General features: G+C 40.3%; 1 protein-coding gene across 1 annotated transcript in view; it reads right to left on the bottom strand.

Moving 5' to 3' along the window:
- Positions 1-8,901: 8,901 nt before the first annotated feature.
- myot (myotilin) overlaps positions 8,902-22,379 on the bottom strand; it is a 68,730-nt gene continuing 55,252 nt past the window's right edge. The window contains exons 11-17 of the mRNA XM_080841023.1: positions 19,476-19,577; positions 18,215-18,252; positions 16,077-16,212; positions 14,052-14,259; positions 13,616-13,781; positions 11,392-11,525; positions 8,902-10,498 (exon numbers count right to left, since the gene is read on the bottom strand). Of these exons, the coding sequence (XP_080697149.1) occupies positions 10,368-10,498; positions 11,392-11,525; positions 13,616-13,781; positions 14,052-14,259; positions 16,077-16,212; positions 18,215-18,252; positions 19,476-19,577 (915 nt within the window). The 3' untranslated portion in view covers positions 8,902-10,367. The remainder of the gene's footprint in view (positions 10,499-11,391; positions 11,526-13,615; positions 13,782-14,051; positions 14,260-16,076; positions 16,213-18,214; positions 18,253-19,475; positions 19,578-22,379) is intronic.

The following is a 22,379-nucleotide window of genomic DNA, read 5'->3' as shown; positions in this document are numbered from 1 at the left end:
AATGGAGCTCTCCAACATCTTAATCCTTTTAATTGGTCCTTAGGATAAATCCTGTCTTATCTTGCTCACTAATTGGAGTATTTAGGAACAAAAACTATAAACCTTTCCACCTTTCCCTTAGCAAATTATATTTTTACAAAAAATTGCTTTTATTTTTTGTATTATAGATGGCGGACAGGTCTTGGTATTAAATTCATGGGGTTCTGTACACAACATTTTCCAGGAAATGAATGGGCGGTGACATGAAGGTGAATGATGCTTGGTGGCCTCTGAACCAACTAACTTCTGACTCTTGTGAGTGAGAGCAGACCACAGACACTTCCACACGTACATAGTAGTGAATGACCCATGACAGCCTCGGGCACTCCCAAGCAACAGGTTGTTGCTGTGTACACTCACATTCAAACCGATGCAGGCCGAGATGGTTGCAGTGGCAGTGAATTTGGCACTATTATCGCTGTGCTGTTGCCAGACGGGCAAGAGAGTGCAGGACGGATGTTTCAGTCCCGCTTCTGCCCGCTCCCGAAAGATCCTGTCCCGCTCTCACAATATGTTGTCCTGCTCCTGCCTGCATCTTCCACGTTTTGTCCCACTCCAGCCTGCAAAATCCCACAGGTGGACAATTGCACAGGATACATTTATCAATCTCACTTGTGTCACCGCCAATGAAAATGTGACATGCATAAAAAACACCAATCTTGCACCTGCACCCGCATGAGTCCCATTGCGCCCTCTTTTGCACTGGGACACACACGCACGCACGCGGGAGGGAGGGAGGGAGGGAGGGCAGGCCTCTACCAGAGGACACATTAACTCCACAGGCAGCACCCCCCCGTCCCATTCACTTTAAGCAGACTCCCCTCCTCCTCCATTCTACCTCCTCCCTTCTTCCCTCCTCCTCTGTTCCACCTCCTCCCTCCCCCAGGCCAGACAGCCAGGCATCTGTGTCAGGCCATAGCCTGCACCCCCAACCCCAGGGTCTGTCTGGCCTCCACATGCAGCCCCTAAATCAGTGCCTAGGGAGAACACAGACAGACCTCCCCTTACAGTCACACACACACACACACACACACACACACACACACACACACACACACACACACACACACACACACACACACACACACACACACACACACACACACACACATACATCCTCCCCCCTGTCCTAAGCACACACTATACACACTTTACACTCACATCCCAGCCCCAGAAGGCCACAGTGTGTCATGTGAGTGTCGCTTTAACAGGGTCTTTGAATTGAGTCAACACCTTTTTTGAAATCTTAAAGGCATACCACGGTGTTGGCTGATCTGTGCTGCATGTGTTGCATTTTCAAATTGTCCAATTAGTATCACGTCTATTTCGGCCACAACTACACCGAAAATGCAGCATGACCTGTTAAGTGGATTCCATTAGCTGGCTGCTTAGATTAGGTCGTTCCTTTTTGCTAATCATGCACATGAAAAACAAAAGAGTTACTGTTCCTGCCAGAAGACTTCAGTTGGACTAATGCACTCCCCATCTTCTACTGTACCCCAAGAGCAGAGTGTGAGAGTGGGTGGCATCTCATATTCTGCGGCTCACTTAGAACAAATTGGCCGGTGCCCCATCCTCTTAATCCTGCCTTGTGTCTAGTGTTTGTTTGCCTCCCCTTTGAACCCTTGAGCCCTTCTCTTCTCTTCTCAGCCTGGTGGGCTTGTTTGTACCTGTCGTGTTGCTCTGCTCGTTCCCCCAGCAGGTCACTCTGTAACCTCTTATCAGTCTTGCAAAGATCAAAGGCTCTCAGTGATCGCTATCAGGTAATATCCCTCCCCTCCCCTCCCCTCCCTCCTTACAGTGCTGCACTGGCCTGAACAGCCTACACACATGTGCCTGCTGGCACTTTGGGCTTTCCTCCTCTTATCAAACAAGAGAGAAAGAGAGAGGGGGAGACGTTTCTCTTTCTTTTGAAAGCCTGGAGTTAGGTAGCTGGAGGGAAGAGACTGCCCTCTCTCTTTCTCTCTCTCTCTCTCTCTCTCTCTCTCTCTCTCTCTCTCTCTCTCTCTCTCTCTCTCTCTCTCAGTAACACACACACCACCTGTTTTTTTTTTTTTTTTTTTTTTTTACACATGGCCACATAGCTCATCCCATTTAGGTTAACTGAGAGGTTAATTCTAGCAAGCGTGCCTGTGAGTATATCATTTGCACTCAGTGTGTGGGCTGCAGCAACACTCTCACATTTTATTGGGAAGCTCGCTTAAGTCATTAATTGCGAGTTAACTTGGGTCATCACCTAGCCCTTGAAGTTTATGAGATCTGCCTCAAAGTTCATTAGCTAGACTGTTAGTTGACACACACTGTATTATTGCCACTCTTATTGCCAGTGCATTGCCATTCTTTGAACTGATGGCTTATTATTTACCCTTACTTCCTTTGCATCTGCAAACGGTCAGTCAAATAAAGCTGCAGAGAATGGTTTCAAATGTTCAATGCTCATGTCTCAGTTGTGTAATGTACAGTGAGCATGTTCTGAGATACAGCACAAATATAGTAAAAGCAGAGGGTGTCCAAAGTCATGACCTTGTCCTGACCTGGATGAAGGAAATGGTCCCACTGCTTAAGACAAAGCAGTGGAGGAGAGAGTCTGAGGGGCCGGTTAGCTCGGCGGTCTAACAATAGAAGCTGCACATTCAGCCTGGGAAGCACACAAAGACCAGGGCTGCCCCCTTCTTCCCAGTCACACCTCGCCATAGAGCTGGTATTTCACACTGCTCTGTGAACAGCCATTCAATCAAACTACTGTTTAACCTGACCTGTGGCCCACAAAGACATGGAGAGGTCTGGAGGGACGGCTTTAAGACGAAAAGTCACGTCATCTGCCACAATCTTCCTGCCTTTCATCCATCTGGGACAGACCGCACCAACAACTTGGAATTATTTGATATTAAGTATTGAGGATTTAAAATGGGAGGGATATTCTTGATAATTTAGACTATGATTAAGTATTTTTAATTAAACAACATTAAGCACCTCTGTCAGCTACTTCAGCCCAAATGTATGTTACTCTTTAAAGCTGTCGGATGAAGGCCAGAGGTTGTTTATTGGCAGCAAGTAGCTCCATAGGGAATGCAGGCACCACTAAAACTCATGTCTGGGTCAAGCACCCTCGGGCCAGAGCTGGGGGCTGAGGATGGTCCCCCCCCTCCCTACTCCTCTGCCAATGGATCAGTCCAACCCTTTTACCTGTTCCTCTCCTGGATCAAGGTGTGGGGGGTGAATATCAAACAAGCCCAAGCCTTTGATGTGCAGCCTAATACAAACACTACTTTGCCTTCAGTCGTAACAACTTATTTGTTCCCTTTAGTCATTCATGGGCTCCTCGTTGAATGTGTATGGCTTCAAAGGCTTGTCCTGGTGGGCCTGGGCTACAGTAGCCATGCTGGCTCTGAGAGGGCCCTGACCTGCACAGCTCAATGTCTGCAGAGAGAGGGCCATCTGGCTTCCTGCCTCTTAGATTTGATATTGATTTATTGGCTGTACATGTGAAGATAGGAGGACACCAGCTGCCAGCACCCTCAGCATCCTCCACGTCCCCCCTAGACACCCCAGCCCAGCCTTGCACACACAATGGACTATGGCACTCATCAAAGCAGGCCAGCGTTTGCCTTGATTGGTCTCTGTGAGGAAACACTAACGACCCCACTCACTACGCTATGTGCTGCACAGGTTAAGTAGAAACAACTGTGTAGTATTGTGCAGCCTTTCCATTCAATACATATAGATGCATGTATTTATAACCCTGACTGACTGCATAGTTTACTATTTTGTGGTCTTGGATTTCTCAGCACACCTTTCCAGGGCACTTATTTGCAGTGAAGCAGTGCCCTCTGTCTGAGATCAGAGACAGACACTTGATCAGAGACAGACACTTGATCAGAGAAGGACACATGGTGAAAGTGCTCCTGTGTGCCACAAGTCTACCCCAGCTGCAAAGTGAGCCGCTCTCACAGTCTCATCCCACTCAGGGTGGAAGGTGTCGGCACGGCACTTGAGCCATCTCTTGAATCTTTTTTCTTCTTTAACTATTTCATGTCATCCCTCTCTTCTCCCCCTCCCCCGTCTGCTTTCTTCTCTCCTCCCTGCCCCTCCTCCTGGGTTTCAGATAATGAGGTGAGAACTTTATTGCTGCTGTCTCCGGGCCTGGCACCATCATGTGAGGAACAGGCTGTCAGGCTGACTTTGGCTCCAACATCAACTGATAACTAGCGCCCCCTGTTGTCAGCTGAAGGGAGCTTTGTATTCATCATTTGTGTATTCCGTGTCATTGAAACTATGGATTGACTTGGAAATCCTTATGGATACAATTATGTGAATAGAGTTCTGTGAATTACAGATTAAAAATTTGTCATGGCATTAAATTGATTTATTTATTTTGCAAGTCATTACATTTGTCTCTGGAAACAAATGGCAAAAGACATGGTAACAACTTAGGTTGATGAAGGTGACACTGTCTTGTAGGTTGAAAGATTACAGCACAGCTCATATACATTGATATGAAAGAGTACGCAAGCGCTTGAGAAAGCATGTTGGGAAGGGATATAGTGTCACAGGTCATCTTGAACTTTCAGTTCCTCTTGTAGCATTTCACATCAAAGTGGGAGATCAAGGGCAGGCTTGCGCATGTGTATTTCATGACATGCAGTGCATGACAATGGCCTGAGCCTCCACCTGCAGCTTGGGCTCCAGCTCCAGCCCCAGTCGTGGGCTGCAGGACGCAGAGACAGAGATCCCGGCCGGCCGGCAGACAAAGGCAGTCAGGAGGCCGGGAAGCTCCTGCCACAGGATCCTCACAATGAGAAGAGCCTAAAGAGAGGAGGGCACTATTTCATTCAAGAGGAAGCCAGGACCCTATCTAGTACAATGGGTGTCAGTGTGTGTATGTGTGTGTGTGTGTGTGTGTGTGTGTGTGTGTGTGTGTGTGTGTGTGTGTGTGTATGTGTGAGAGAGAGAGGGGGAGGGTGCAGATAACACAAACATCACATACACATACCACGGGTGTCCCGTGAAAGCACTCAGGTGCTGTGATAAGGGTAGAGCACATGCACAAGTGATGGCACTTATCTTTCTGAAGCATCAGGCCATTATCTGGTATTGGGAACACCACGTATATGACAGTGAGATCAAAGGGGCTGCTTCTGGCACGTTCAAAGGAGGCAGGGGCTCTTTTATTGCTCTCACGTCCAGAGGAAACTCTCATCCCCGCTCTGACATTCTTCAATCAGACTTGAGTGATGCTGTCAAGGAGAGAGAGCTGCCTGACAGAGCGTGCTTTCTGAAGGCCAGACTCTCCCCTGGTCTGGACCTCCTCAGTGGACTTCACTGACCATCCAACGCTTAAAAGACAGCTGTTTCACATGTCTTAAGTGCCATGTCAGTGTGTAACTGAACAATGTGTTACAAAATGGCCTCTATGTTGTTGCCATCTCCTTGATTGTACTGGGATGCTGCCCAGATGATAATGAAGTTGTGGTACTATGGAGTATGTCTCTGACTCACTTCCTGTTCAAGATCAGCATTTGGGTCCTGCCCCATCAGCCTGCATCAGGGCGCCCCACCCCCGGTGGGAAGCTCTTTTGAACAGGCTGTCGTTTCCTCTCAGGGGCTCTGTTATTCCAGTAGCCTTTGTGGAGAAGCCAAGTGGCCCAGTCACAGACAGGGGGGGGACTCTTCACAGGCAGCTGAGGTTGTCAGCTCCACAGGGGAGGGAGACTGGCCTGGCAGGCAGAAAACAAACACTGACCACCAGAGGAAAGGAGCTCTGTGACCCCACTGGGCTATCAGGGTGCAATGTGCTCCTAGTTCTTACGTCTGGACACAATATAGTCTGTCAGAACTCTTTTGAAAGGCTGTGCATAATCTAAAATATCACATAATACTATGAGGAATGTCAATGAACAAAGTCAGTAAAATATGTGATACACCTAAATGCTAGGAAATAATATATAATTCAAACATTCATGGTAGTGCAACCTATTAAATAAAGCAAAAGTATGCACATCATTTTAAATACTCATTTGGCCTTTGCTTACACATCCATTTATTTGTCTTAATCCATGTTTACAGTGTTTGGGTTACACTGTACTGATACTGACATGCCACTTTGATGATGCAGACACAGCGTGGGGTACGTCACAGAGAGGACAGATGCTGTGATCTAACAGCAACCTCTATGGGACATTCTGAGAACTGTTTTATAAAGGCACTGTGGGTAAACGATGGGTTGACAGATGTAATTGTAAAATTTTGATTTGATTTGCAGGAACTGGCTAATACCAAGACCTCTATTTTGAGCAAAAACCCAATGATTACATGTGTTTGTGAAGTGTAACATACATCCTTTATCAGTTATTTACGTTTATAATATTTACTGCTACAGATAACACCTATCACAAGTGTAATTCAGTTGCTATTAATGTTGAACAGCAGCGTTAAACGTGTCACCACATTAAAAGTAAGGCAAACGACGTTGTAGCTGGTATTAGCCAATCAAATAAAGCGGGGTTTTCCGTTCCTGCCTGGTAACTAATCTTAACCAATCAATATTCTAGAATTACATCTGTCAACCCATCGTTTTTGAGTCAACCCATCGTTTACCGACACTGACCATCCTCCTTCAGCCTCTCAGAGATATGTTTGTCTTCACACACACATGTGTCATCCCTGGATACCCTGAGTAATATGAGCATTTCTGTTTGGAAATATCTCTTCCCTGCATTATCTATTGTCAATATAGAGCAGAAAGGTCTGAAACGTATCACTAAACACATACTATTCTGAAAACCAGTTTCCATGTGTGTAGTTTCTTAACTGTCTGGTTTCAGCATTTTCACAACATTTCTAATTCTGCACAATTATTTAGGGGTTGACATCCATTGAAGGATTAAATTAAATTGTATCAAACTTAAAATGCAACAGAGATCTGCAGAAGTCTAACTTGACTGGGCAAGAGGTCACCACTTATTGGGCTATAGTGACCCCTAGTGCTGAGTATCAGATTTGCATATGGTGAAGACATAAAGGATAAGGAAGGGGAGGACCATGTACAGGAACACTTGACTATTGTGCTTACTGTTGTAAAAAGAAAGAAAGGATTAACTTCAGGATGAATATATTTGTGTGTTTTATTCATTTAGAAACTACCCTTCAAACCCATTTTGCAAATCACACTATCATCACACCTGTATGAACATTTCCTTTGAAATGCTGACATGATGAACAGACTTTAGGAAATGAAGCACCATTGCTTACTTTTATCTGATTCATCTCAGGAATTTAGTTCCACCAATGTCACACTGATCCCAGTTCATCCTCATAAACCCTGTTGTGGTTGTTTTATCTTGCAGTTCACATTCCAGCAATACTTAACCATGTGACACTAATCATGTACTTAATACATGCTACTCCAAGAGTTTGGAGCACAAATGAATGTTGTATATAAATGGCAAGACGCAAACACACTGTTGTTCATAAATGGCAAAACGCAAGTGCACTGTTGTGCATAAATGGCTCTTAAGAGAAAGAGGTCAAAGTGTGGTCAGAGGCATTCAGTGGGCGGCGCCAGGCTGAAGTTCATTAGTGAAAGGTTTGGTTAAAGCTGACTAACAGCATTGCTGAGCAATCCTTTTAAAATGAATGCCTCAGACGAGTAGTGTTTCTTACCTCATTTCCATTATTGCTTCTAATGTTGTTACATTTGTTGACACATAATTGTCACTGGTGTAACGGAGTTAACAATAAGTATGACGAAATTATGAGTTTCGGCATAATTTAGCAGGTTTAGTCAATGATGGTGTTTTGGAGCCACTTTTGGAGATATGGTGTACTGCAGGTCTGCAGGTTGTGTTCATGTAGTGTTGCCAGACAGAAGCGGTATGCTTCTCTACGTTTAGGTTTACTGTGCAGAATGCCCCTTACAATTCTATTGTTCCACATGAGAAAATTTAATGTATGTTACATGTACTTTAGATTTTAGTATGTGTTGTGATGGTTTTGGTACCGTCTTATCAATGGGCAGAAAGTTTATTTATATTTTTCACCCGACCATGAGTTTCTACCTATTTTTATATAGACACACTGATTAGCTGTACAATTCGCTAGGAACTTTTCATGTACCAAATGTATCGTTTAGTTTGACACCTATTGACTGTCCTGATTATTTTAACTTTCATTATGAATATCTTTATATAGAGTGCTGATAAACTGATATGTACCAACAGGAACATTGTAGATTTTCTGATTCGGAACCCTAATTACCATACTGGTTCTATGCACGCATTCTACACAAACATTCCATTCCCCACGTTCCGCTGGCTAGCTAGTTAATATTATATATAATTTTATTTTACCTTTGAAGATCCTGCGTGCATCGACCCTTTTCTGTTGACATTTTTGTATTTGTCTGTCATTCAGGTGTGTTGCTCATCATGCTACATGTATGATTTCTTCTGCAATGTTGCTGATTGTCCCCCCACCCCTTCTGTCCCTCTCCTTCTGGCACATGACCCCCCCCCCCCCTCCTTCTCTATCTCTACCGGTCCGGTCTCAAGCAGATGGGCCCCCCCTTATGTGCTGCATTTCTGCTTAAGGGTTCTTCCTGATTAACAGGGAGTTGTCTTGCCCCTGTTGCCATTGTGCTTGCTCTGAAGGCTGAAATATGCTTCTACCACTGCATTACGCAGTTGCTTCGACGGACTGGTGAACCTTTTAGGCCTAATTTATGGTCTGACTTTTACTTAGGCCGCAGACACGCAGAGCCCCTTGCGACGATGCAAACCCCCTCCAAGCACCTCTCCGTGGCTGGCGTGCACCTCACACATTTTTAACTAATGTTCAGAGCTCAAAAGTGTTTGCCATAAACAGTAAGGTACAATTTTTTGTATTGGTTTGTTCATTTGCCACCCAATGTACACTGTCTTATGTCAACATAAAACACCTAGTCTTCCCACTACATGTATGTATTAGTAGACATTTCCTCTTAGTCTTCTCACTACATGTATGTCTAAGTAGACATTTCCACTTCTTCCCACTACATGAATGGATAAGGAGACATTTCCTTGAATTGCTCTGCATGGTAATAATAAGCATGGTAATGGTGATAAGTAGCTCCCACTATTTTCAGTGCCAAGTTACAAAATGACTTACAGTTCAGAATAACATCATCAAAAATATAAAAACCAGGCGTTTTCTTTTGATCTTTCTTTCAGTAGGTTCGCCCTGGGAAGTGTTTAGCTTCAGTGAGGGGACCTGCACATTTTCTCAAATGTCTTTACCAAAGTTGATGGCCTGATTATATGATGAAGCATAATAACAGTAGTCATAATCAGACTTCATGTTCATTTTGACAGAATGGTAAAGATGAAAATCAGCCATGACATTTGTTTTCTGTCTGTACAGATATATTACAAATATATTATTCAACAAAGAACATCTGTGCATACATTCACATTGAATGCAACTCACAGACGAAAGCAATTTATGTGTACTCAGTGAAGTACAGGTCTGCAGACCATCATATAACACTCTTTTATATTTGCAGAACTAGAGAATACTTGGAGAATAGTTTTAATTCATTTGACACAAAATATCATTCACCATAATAACAACAAAAGATGAAAGTTATATGTATATGTATCTTTTAACACCCTCTGAATATATAAACTGTTAAATGTAGGGTTATTTAAGGTGACATGATACATTATAAATGCCACTATTTGAGGGAGAAGGGGATTTATGCAATTGATGAGTTTTTATGGTTTGTCCCTTTAAACTATTAATTTCTCTGAGCCAATCAAACCCATTTCCCATCACAAACTGCATCTTGTTACTGGGATGGAGAAAGTGGCAAATATACTGCAAATGTAATGTTTTTAGTGCAGTTGAGTTAAGTTTAGTTGTGATTCATGCTATAGTTGTTTACTTAGGCAACCCTAATGTGTACTTCATGTGTACAGGCCCACTATAATACACAGTTTTAGTGGATCAGGGCCAGTTTGGGAATGTGCCCTTGACTACATAGAAGCAGGAAGAGGACCACACTTCCCAGCTGATTTGTTACATCCTTTCAGCTATCCCATGTTTTTAAATAGTGGATGCTTAGACTCAAGCCAATGAAAACATGTGATATCAGAATTACGTACAGTAAAATCTGAAATTGATAATAATGATGTTCATTTTTTCTACTATCCAAGTGAGATGTTGTCTCTTGATAAGGTAGAAACAGAAAGTACCTTTCTCTCCAGGAAAACAAACAGAAAATACAAAAATATATATCAGTCTAACCATGATTCAAATAAGTAGCTCCACAAGATCTAGAAAAGCCTATTGTTTTATAATTCTTCACTCTCATACAGGGGGGCTGTGTGATGAATGGAGCTGTCAAGGGCCATTGCAGATAACCGGTTGAAAATGGGGTCCATTTTAACTGGCTTGACACGAGATGGCGCCTTGTTCAAGTGAGCTGTGGAAGGGTGGAGAAAAAACACATTAGAATATAATGTGATAAAGTGATAGTGATTGAGAAATTGTCACTCATTTTTGGTATGATCATCTTCAGAAGCATACAGTGTAGAAAAACGAAAATAACAAAGCCTAAGTGTTGTTTACAAGACCTGCTTAACCAAGTTTGAACAAAGTTTCTACCTTTTTTTTGTAAATCTACAGTTATTTCCTGTTTGATAGAGTAGACTCTCATTACAATTGCTTGTAACATTATATCAACTCTGTGATTATTTGTATATCTGATTTCATTTGAAGATCTCATCCATAGTCTTGTACAACCAAACTGAAAAACTCTTGTGACACCGTTCAGACCCCCCTGGCCGCTACACTGAATCTCTATCTGTCTTCAGACTTCCAATCCTCCCTGATTATTAACTTCACTAAAGTTCTTATAGCGATAGATTTTAAAATTCACATGAACAATTAATAGTCTTTAATCAATTTATGTAAATAAAGACTGATGAATGAATGAAGTCTCAATGAAAAGTTATGTAAATAAAGACTGATGAATGAATGAAGTCTCAATGAATAGTTATGTAAATAAGACTGATGAATGAATAGTTATCTAAATAAAGACTGATGAATGAATGAAGTCTCAATGAAAAGTTATGTAAATAAAGACTGATGAATGAATGAAGTCTCAATGAATAGTTATGTAAATAAGACTGATGAATGAATGAAGTCTCAATGAATAGCTATGTAAATAAGACTGATGAATGAATAGTTATGTAAATAAGACTGATGAATGAATAGTTATGTAAATAAGACTGATGAATGAATAGTTATGTAAATAAGACTGATGAATGAATAGTTATCTAAATAAAGACTGATGAATGAATGCAGTAAACACACCTGCCACGTCCAGCCTGGCATTACAAGTGGACATGCCCGCTTCATTGATGGCAGACACAGTGTACCAGCCTGAATCTGTTTTCTTCACCTGGTCGATGAGTAGGCATAGTTTCCCTGAGTGGTCCTCGGTAAGGCTGTGAACAGTACACAAGCACAATGGCAGTACAAAGACAGATTTTAATAAAGCTTCCCTGCATATCAAATATTTGTTTTCTTTTCATGCCAACACCACCAGCCTCCAAGCATTCACCCTTACAAGTTTCACATCTTTGAAACTATTTAAGTAAACAACCACCAAACATCTAATAATGGACTAACAGGGGTGTGATGTGGGTGTACAATTTGATCCTATTTTTGCAGACTAAAGCAGATAATCTGCAGAGTTTGATCATGAGATTACCAAAAGCCCACTATGGTCTAACCAAAAAATAAATGTGTAGGGGATTTCCGTGGACAAGCCTTTGTGGATCTCCCCACAATAAGTCCTGTAAGCATGTGTGTGTCATAACCCAGTGCTTGGGATCTTATCCAATATATGCTTGGTGTTCTGATATAGAATATAAAGCTAATCTACAGTCCACCTGCATGATTTCACCTAATTTAATAAATACATTATTTCTCTATGTTAGCCATTGAACATGCTGATTTGCAAGTGCTGTGTGAAAAATAATTAAGAATGAGTTGTGAGTATGTGATTTATTAATGATTTTTCATAAAAGCCAACAGGTAAGATAGTTAAAGCAACATGATGCAGAAGCATTCATGTATGGGTTTGTAAAGATATGATTTGGATCTTGAGATGATGGTGTATGATTATGACAAAGAGAGAGAAACACAGTGCTCATTCCCACCACCTGATCAGGCTGTTCACTATGGACAGTATTGAACACAGTGCTCATTCCCACCACCTGATCAGGCTGTTCACTAGGGATGAGATGTGTTCAATACTGTCCATAGTGAACAGCCTGATCAGGTGGTGGGAATGAGCACTGTGTTCAATACTGTCCATAGTGAACAGCCTGATCAGGTGGTGGGAATGAGCACTGTGTTCAATACTGTCCATAGTGAACAGCCTGATCAGGTGGTGGGAATGAGCACTGTGTTCAATACTGTCCATAGTGAACAGCCTGATCAGGTGGTGGGAATGAGTCATTCCCACCATCTGATCAGGCTGTTCACTATGGACAGTATTGAACACAGTGCTCATTCCCATGAGTCATTCCCACCATCTGATCAGGCTGTTCACTATGGACAGTATTGAACACAGTGCTCATTCCCACCACCTGATCAGACTGTTCACTATGGACAGTATTGAACACAGTGGTGATTCCCACTACCTGATCAGGCTGTTCACTATGGACAGTAATACATGAAAATATTGGCACCCTTGCATATTGACGATATTAATGAGTTATCTCCAAACCAAGTTATCTCTAAACCAACTGCAAATTGATATAAATATGTGGTCTACATAATTCTTTTTTTCACTATAAATTATAAGGAAACTTCGATTTTGATTCTGAATTTAACATTTGCCTTAGGATGTGAATGTAGTCTGTGTGTGTCCAGAAGATGCGCTCAGGCTTCTTCTAGCTCAGGATTCTTCTAGTTCAGGCTTGTTCTAGATTAGGCTTGATCACGCTCATGCTTCTACTAGTTCAGGCTTGTTCTAGCTCATGCTTGTTCTCGCTCAGGCTTGTTCTAGCTCAGGCTTGTTCTAGCTCAGGATTCTGCTAGTTCAGGCTTGTTCAGGCTTGGCAACAAGCCTTTGAGCAACAAGCTGGCTTGATGAGGTCGGCCTTTTTTAATGTTTCTAGAAAATGGGCGATGATTCCAAATGGGCTGCCCCACAGTCACACTCCAAGTCACAACCCAGCTTCTGAAAAAGTTTGACATTGATGTCTTGGTATCCAAAGCTTCACACATTTGAACAATCGGTCTATTTTTTTTGATAACATCATATAGAGCAAGTTTGTCTTTCCAGTCCAAAGGTCATTCATGATCTTCTCGACATTAAATTCTTTAGAACCCCCCTACAATGGATGTATTACGAACGTTATCATCTGTTACGCAGTGTTATGGTTATTGAATGTTTTGTTATGTATGTTATCGCTTAATATCAAGTTTAAAGGGCCAAGATGGTCTAATGTATTTTACTTTCCTTCTTAACAAATATTTTTTATGGCCTTCTCTATATTCATCTCAAGAAATATCTTTTTCAGACCTCATTCTGCTCGGGTCAATGCGCAGCATCTCTTTGTCCTTCTTCCAAAAGAGTTGTGGAGGTGGGGAGGCCGACACCTGGCACTCCAGCCGCACCATGTCCCCCTCCATGACTCGTAGGTTCTGCATTCTCATCACAAAACTGGGAGGGCGAATCATCTCCTGTGCTGTTGCATGTAGGGAAGTGGAATGATACAAGATGAGGATCGAAACAAACAACTGTACACAAATTAAGATCATTTTCATTTGAATAATACATTCCCAAATTTGCATAATTATGTGTCACACTGTATAATTTGTGTTTCTTTAATACATCTGAATTAAATGTTCATTGTCCCACATGTTTAATAAGGTCTAAAACTGTGGGACAATACATATGAATAAATGAAGTGATTAAGTGATTTAATTGCATTTAAATAATAGTTGCAAGTTCTTACCAAGTACATCAAGCCGTAGGGAGAAGCGACTCTCACCAGCCCTGTTCTTGGCTACACACTCATAGACGCCTGCGTGGTGAACAGTCACAATCTCGATGATGAAGGAGTGGATGCTCTTCTCACTCACCAGCATCTTGTGGTAGTCATCCTGACGAATGGCTTTCCCATCCAGATACCATGCCACATCAGGTGCTGGTAGGCCAACAACCTGTGTCCAGAATACACCAGCATGAAGCATTTGTAGTCATTTGTCGTTACTCAGAAAGTGAAGTTGGAATGACCTGTTTACTCTGTTCACACAATTAATTAATTTAATTTAATTTGCTTTTGGGTCAGAAATGTAATGCTCAATGTTTCACAATGCTCAACTCCCATTCCTTAAATGTCTTCCTTAGATAAATTGTGCATATACAATGCCATGATGAATTGAGATTACAAAGTTTTGAAAGTTTTGCAATTGTCTATGGTCCTAGAATCAAGTTAAATAAAAAATAAAAAAACAAACAACACTAAAAACAAACACAACTAGACATACCACATAATAAGAAACGTGGAACATTTTGGAATATTTCATGAGTTTTTTTTTTTTCTTTAGACAAGACCCTTTTTCAAGCCTTTTTATTGCACCTTGTCGTAGGCAACACTTATTATTTAAAGTATACTTTCAGGGCAGATGAATTATGTGATCCTTTTGCACACTTGAATTGTGAGGAAATTGAATGTTAAAATGTTATTGAATATTTCATTTCTATCAATGAAATAATACAACCAAACCATCTAAACTTGGTGTACACTTTTAGGTGTGGCATTTAAGTCTAGTCTGAGGCAACCTCTCATGTTTTACAGATAACATGTGACAGAAAGTCATTCATAGGGATGGGATCCCATGAGATCCCGGGAGCAAAAAAAAAGATCTCTTAAGATTATTTCAAATGTACCAGAAATGCATGTAGGATGTTTGCAGTGCACTGGAACTTTGCTTTTACTACTTTTACTACTTATCATTAAAACGTATGCTTTTACTTCTTGTCATTAAAAGTCATGCTTTTACTACTTGTGTAATTTACATTTGCTATGTTATGCTTTTAAGAAATATGCTAACATATAAGCATATTTTTAGATTTTTTTTTGTATTTTTTCAAAAAACATATTTGTTCAACACTTATTATTTTAAAGTATACTTTCAATGTTTTGATAAAACATTTTATGAAATATGCTTACGCATACATAAGTAACATTTAGTTTAACTTTGTAAGATAATAATTATTTTCCAGAATTACAATTTCACTACATTTCTGTGATGTGAATGCAATTTCATTACTCTTCTCTACAATTCCTATTGTTCATACTGTGAGTTACAGTAACTGCCAGGTGTTGTTTTTCATGTCAAATAATGTTCACAGATGTGAGGTCATCTACTGCTAATAAGAGCAGTGTTGTGTGCTGGTTTAAAGTGGGGCAATTTTTTTCATGTAAAATGTGTGGTGGTGCTTTGAGTCAATGTACAACACAAAGGCATGCTCCTAAAAATACAAACAAATAAGTTTGCCCAACATGAGCACATTTTACTCTGAGATACTACAGTATTCGTACATTCAGAATCAAACATACCTTGAAGTCAATCCTACAGAATATGTACATCCAGAATCAAACATACCTTGAAGTCAATCCTACAGAATATGTACATCCAGAATCAAACATACCTTGAAGTCAATCCTACAGAATATGTACATCCAGAATCAAACATACCTTGAAGTCAATCCTACAGAATATGTACATCCAGAATCAAACATACCTTGAAGTCAATCCTACAGAATATGTACATCCAGAATCAAACATACCTTGAAGTCAATCCTACAGAATATGTACATCCAGAATCAAACATACCTTGAAGTCAATCCTACAGAATATGTACATCCAGAATCAAACATACCTTGAAGTCAATCCTACAGAATATGTACATCCAGAATCAAACATACCTTGAAGTCAATCCTACAGAATATGTACATCCAGAATCAAACATACCTTAAAGTCAATCCTGCAGAACCTTCCCTCCTCCATGGTGAGGTCCTGAGGAACCTGGAGGAACCTTGGGGCATAGCACTTCTCTTGGGTGGTGGCAGCCCCCTCATTCCCATCGCTGCCAGGCTGCTGTTTGCTCCTACAGCACAAGTTTCATGGATAGGGCGTAGTACACACACACATAGATAGTATGTATATACTAAAGATGGATATGAGGTACTACACACACACACAAATATATAGTATACTGAAGATGGATACGAGGTAGTACACACAAACACAAATATAGTATGTTTATTTATACTAAATATATCAATATATTACAATGCATATTGTAAGTTTAACTGTTGCTAAAGGTTTATATGACTTATAGTAAATACTAAGGATGCATCCAGATGCAAGAGGTAGCAGCCCCAGGGGCACAGTTCCAAAGGGACTCACTTTGGGCCGACTCTGCCTGACTGACCAGCATTTTTACGTAGTTGAACTTTTCAGAGTGCAAAAAAGACCACATCTGTCATTTATTCCACCACCTTAGTACCCCCACAATAGGATCTCCACTGGCAAAACTAATGAGATACCATATTAGCACAGCATAAAACTGTTGCTAACATTAGTTCAGGAAAACATATGATGTGCATGGTGTTGGGTGCGGTTGAGGAGCTCCATATCACATACGAACACAAGCAATGGTGGGGAAGAAGTTGATCAGATACAGTACACAGATAATTTAGTGTGGTCATTGAGCCCATCTTGTCAGACAAAAATTGTATGTTCGCAGCTGACTCCGCCCAACAGGAAGTCAGCCATGTTGGATGGAATGTGGGAGCTTCAATTAAGCATTAACACTGAAAGTTTGCCAATATTGGGAAGAGTTTCCTGTAGATATAGCCTCAGGAGCATTACAGTGATAATGAGTTCATAACCCCTCATCAGGCCAAACAGCATCAGGCAGTAAATGCTTAGCAGGCTTGGCAGACCCCATCCCAGGAATAGGCACATTTTGTGATTTTGATGTTAATAGCAAGGCAGTGTGCAAAGGGAATGTGAACACTTCTGAACACCTCCATACTACCTGTGGGTCAAAACTCAGTTTTCAGTGCCCTTTGTGATAGTGCTTCTATAGCGTGGGATCCACATGTTTTGACAGTATGATCAGTTGATGTACCAGAGCATCTGGTAAACAAAACAATTCTGCTAATAATATATGAGCAGTAGGATGAACGACACTTCAGTTATTACTCGCCTCTCAGCATTCGATAGGATAGACTCTGTTAAGAAGATTGAAGGTTGGAACATAAAATCAAAGCCCTACGTGAACCTACGCTAACCCTAGCCAGCACACCATACGTTGTGATTTTTCTATGTCTATTATTGTGTGACCTATTTATTACTCTTCCCCTTTTTTGTTGTGATGAAAAGCACTTTGAGCTGCATTCATTTTACAAAATAAATATCGTGATATTAATGTTTTAATGCCTTATGTTGTTCACATATGCTGAAGGTAGAGTGTGTGTTTTTCTGTATTGAGACATTCCGCGGATGAGAGATAAGGTAGTAAGTGATCCAGTGCCCGCTATGACCAGGTTATTTCTTCTCTCTGGGTGGAAACCTACTCCCTTTGGAAAGCCTTTAGACAACGAGTTCTGTCCATGTCCTTGAGACACAGATACTGTATTGGACCAGCAGGTCCCCCCACCCTTTAGCAACATTCCACTGAAAAACACTGCGTGGAAAGTGGTGTATCTGCGAGTATCTGGACAAAGAAAATGTCCACCAATTCTCCTGTTTTTCTCCTGAACTTTGTTATGTGGACCTGAAGACCCTCAAATGTACGAACAGTTGGAGGGTTTCAGGAACCCGCCTGACCTCAATCGTTAGTTGATGGATTTACTTTTCAAATGCTGATAACATTCAAGTGTCTAGGTGGCAGTCCCTGCAGGATAAAGTGGAAGGTGCTTTTTATTTTATTTTTTATTATCTGTTTTTATTTGATATTATAACTGAAAATCAATAAATACATTGTTTTAAAAAAAAAAAGTGGAAAGTGCTTTTCAGTGAACAATGCTTTACTAGGCACACGAAGTACATTGGTACAATGACATCTGAATTTTTGCTCGTAAAGGTACACATTCACTCACCATATTCCACCCACGTGCCGTCCCTCTGCAGAATCAGGCTGTGAATTCGGGAGAAAAGCTTATTTTACACATTTGGCAAATACAGAAGCATATACATGGCAGACTGCATAGTGACGCCATTTCAGTGGCAGCTGCGTTTTATCTTTTCTGTTAGCCTTATCCTTTTAACATGCTTGATAGAATTGAAAGGGATTTCTGTCAATACATCTGTCAATAGTATGCTTCAGTAAGCATTAATCTTTCCTTACTGTGCTGTCACTACCTTCGGAGGCGTTGTCACAGTGACTATAACACATGCAATCAGTTACCTGGGTTTTGACAGGTTGAGGCTAAAATATATAAATAATTCTTAAATGATTATACTTAAATATGTCAAAAACAGAAGAAAAAAGACCACATTCAAGAATAATAAGCTAATTTCAAAATATGGAGAGTTAAAGAGTTTTAATGAGGTAAACTCTATTTGCAGTTAATTCACACAAAATGTGTGAAAATACCTCCTGGTGTGCCAAGCAGTGTGTCCATCAACCTATTGATCTGTCTATCTCTTTTCCACTCCCCTTGTCATCTTTCTGTCACTGCATTTTCATGTTTACTCTCTTCACTCTTCTATCCCTCTAACTCTCTTCGCTGTATCATCTCTCTTTTTTTGCTAACTCAAATGAAAAAAATTAAGCCAATCATTTTACTTTCTCTCTCTCTGTCTGTCTCCCTCTTTTTCTCTTTCTCTAACTCATCTCCTTTTTTCCCACACTCTCTTTATGCCCCCTCTCTCCCTATCCCCCTTTATCTCCTTTCTGACACTTGGCACCCTAGCAACCATCATGCCCTAGTAACCCCTATGGCAGCCATTGAAATGACCATAACATCCATCATAATTACCCTAGTGACACCCTAGCAACCACCTCAACTACTATACAAACACGTTAGCAATCACAGAGATACCCAAGCAACCATCATAGCAACAACCTCTACAACGTCCAACACCCTAACATCAATCATGAGTATAATAGCTACACCCTAGCAACCTCCTTAGCAACCACCTTAACCACCATAGCAAGACCTTAACAACCCCAATAAACACGCTAGGGACACCCTAGCAACCACCCAACTTGACATCATATTTGTTTGTTTTAATATTGTCATATGAAATATTACTTAACATAGAGACAATCACAGGCTAGTGTGATTTCTAAGAAATCTTCTTCTTGCTCAAGTAAGGTCAAATTACACTTGTTTCAATTGAGTCTTCAAATAATACCTGTTCTTGCTGTGAACCAGATGAGTTCTCCACATCAAAGACATAGGCAGCATTATCGGGGCCCAGCAATCGACGAGCCATGCGCTCCTCGTAGGATAACTTCTGTGGTAAGGGGAAGAATGGGAGATATATGAAGGGATAGACTTGTTGCCAGGAGGGATCAACTCTTGGACAGGTGCGTTTCAGTGGCATTCCAGGTGACCATTCAACCACAGTGGACCACCAATCACCATAATAACAACAAACAGTTGAGGTTTATTCTTACTGGTAGACAGAGATGAGAAGTATTTCAATTACTTGTATTTGAAATACTAGTTAATTTACTTTTGAGTATTTTGTAATTTGTATTTGATAGGGGCGATACAAAATAAAATGTAATTTGTAACAAAATACTTTAGAGTGGAGTCATTTTGTATTTAAATTACTCAAAATACTTTCTCCAGTGTTTAGGCAGAAGGAGATTTTTTTCTTTCGGATTCTACCACTAAACCATCTGATCTGCCTCTGAATTTCATTGTCGAATCATGCATCAGTCAATTTGCCAAAAGTGGTGCTTCCTATGGCCCGCACCTTTTTGATGCGAAAAGGAAATCACCCCAGATCTCTCTCATTGACTCTCATGTTAAATCCATTTTTTTCACAAAACAGGGCTGTGTTCGAAAACTTAGCTGTCTTGATCCTTTTCAATTTATCTTCATTAGTACACCGACTAAAATGAGGTTCTTTCAAAGAGTTAATCGAGTTGTTGCACTGAACGTTAGCCATCTTGACAGAATGTGACTTGATCAAAGCCGTATGATGTCCTTATACGCAATTACGTATGACGAAAGCACGGTGGGGATAGCCCTCCCGGAAGCCATAGAGATTGCAATGAGAGCCCTGTTTTGTAAAGACATGAAAGTTACACAGCTGCTGCCTGCAAATATATATATATATATAATCAGTTAAGTTGTTGTCTTTTAATAGCTTTGCTTAGTTACACTGACATTCTGTGACTGTTCTTCCTTTTTTACGGGGTTCACCAGAGCTTTGTGTACATTATATAGCCCCGTAGCCAGGGCCCATAGACATATTTGGGCCATTCTACCGAATTGGTGCAAAGTCAGGTCGGAAATATTTTGATTTTTTTTATGTTTTATTCCCAAAACTTTGTCTGTATGTATATTGTACCATATCTAAAGTACACATATCTAGTAAAAGAACAGTCAATTTTTATATTGTATTTTCAGAATGTGTTGGAATGTTTTTCCTCTTCCAAAAATTGTCACTACCGAAACATCACATTTACTATAGTAAAAAAGTATTATTATTGACCTGTTCAGATTGTGTTCCCTTCCCTTCTCTGAAGAGTATTTTTACAACTATTTCTTGAAGGTTTTCACAATGAAATCCATAAAAATGAAATTTTTACCAAATTTTCAAGTTCAATTTATACAATTCATCAAAATCTAAGTGCAATATTTCTTTGTAAAATGCAAAATATTGATCATATTGATTCCAGAGTTGTTGATTGATGAAATTGAACATACATTAATCCAATCAGTATCATAAAATTTTAGTTGATTACTCAATATACTTAATTTCTTACAAAACGTCCGTTTCGGTAGTGACAATTCTAGCTAACTTTAGGCATAAATAAAGAATTCTAGCAAGCACACGGTTTACAAACAAAGCTTTGAAGTGGTGTACACACATACAAACATAGGATTTTGCATGAAACCCCAAAAGGTTTACTTAATTGAAGAAAACATGGGTTTCGGTAGTGACAATTCTTAAGGTTACACGTCGATTTTCAGACTTTGGAACACATTTATATAAAAACTATGGGATTTAGCTACTTACCATTCAACCAAGAGGGACAGGGATGCAGTGTCACTGCATGGTCAAAAATGCAGGGTCGTGGCTAAAACACAGGCTCAGCCAATGGACTAAAACTCTTATGTTTCGGTAGTGACATGAAAACTAGGGACATGATTTTTTGAGTATAGTTAATTGATTTAAAAATTAAACCCACAATACATCTAAATATTCCAAGTTCTGTTTCAACCCAATCATAAAGATCTTTGAAAAGTGTTATTTACAGGCATTGAAATTTAGATGTCAGGGTTGGGGACAGCTGCTTCCCAATAGAAAGTACCCTATAAATGATGATTTTGTATATATTTAGCTTATCACTATCTCATTTAATGCATTGGGTTTATATAGACCATAACATTTTCTTAGTAAATATCTATGCCTAAATACCTAATTGTTTTGTAAATAGTTTTTATTGTTGAGGGACTGCATATTACACAAATTCGGTAGAATGGCCCATTTATGTCAATCTAAATAGTCTGAATAGCCATGTCGCCTTGCCAAAAATACTGATGTATACCCATATTCATCGAAAACATTACACTGACAGGTGTACTAGGCGGAATATGTGTGCGGGGGGAGGGGCGTGGAGGCGGCGGTTACAAACATGAAAAAAAAGATACGGGACTCAAATGTTTGGGAACCACTGCCTTACAACACTGACAAGGGCCCGTCATAATAGCCTGCACCTGGGCCTGTGGTAACTACGTTACCCAACTGTATAGCCCAAACCTGAATGTTCTGCTGTACCAAATTGTGAGAAAACAGAAAATTCAGAAAAAGTGTTTCCTATATTTTAAAAATACAAAATACATGTATTGTGTTTTGTTACATTTTCTGGCAACAGTATTTTGTATTTTATTTTGATACATTTATTTGAGGGGTATTTTGTATTTTGTATCAAAATACAATTTGATGTATTTTTGCCCATCTCTGCTGGTAGACACTATAAGGACTGCAAATTGATGTAATAACAGTTGTCTTCCTTGCCTCATGTCCTCAGCAACAAATGTTAATTTTAGAAAAATATCTTTTAGAAAAATAATTTTA

The sequence above is a fragment of the Sprattus sprattus genome (genome assembly GCF_963457725.1).
Source record: "Sprattus sprattus genome assembly, chromosome: 6".
NCBI classification, from domain to species: domain Eukaryota; kingdom Metazoa; phylum Chordata; class Actinopteri; order Clupeiformes; family Clupeidae; genus Sprattus; species Sprattus sprattus.
This window is presented reverse-complemented; position numbering and strand designations above follow the sequence as displayed.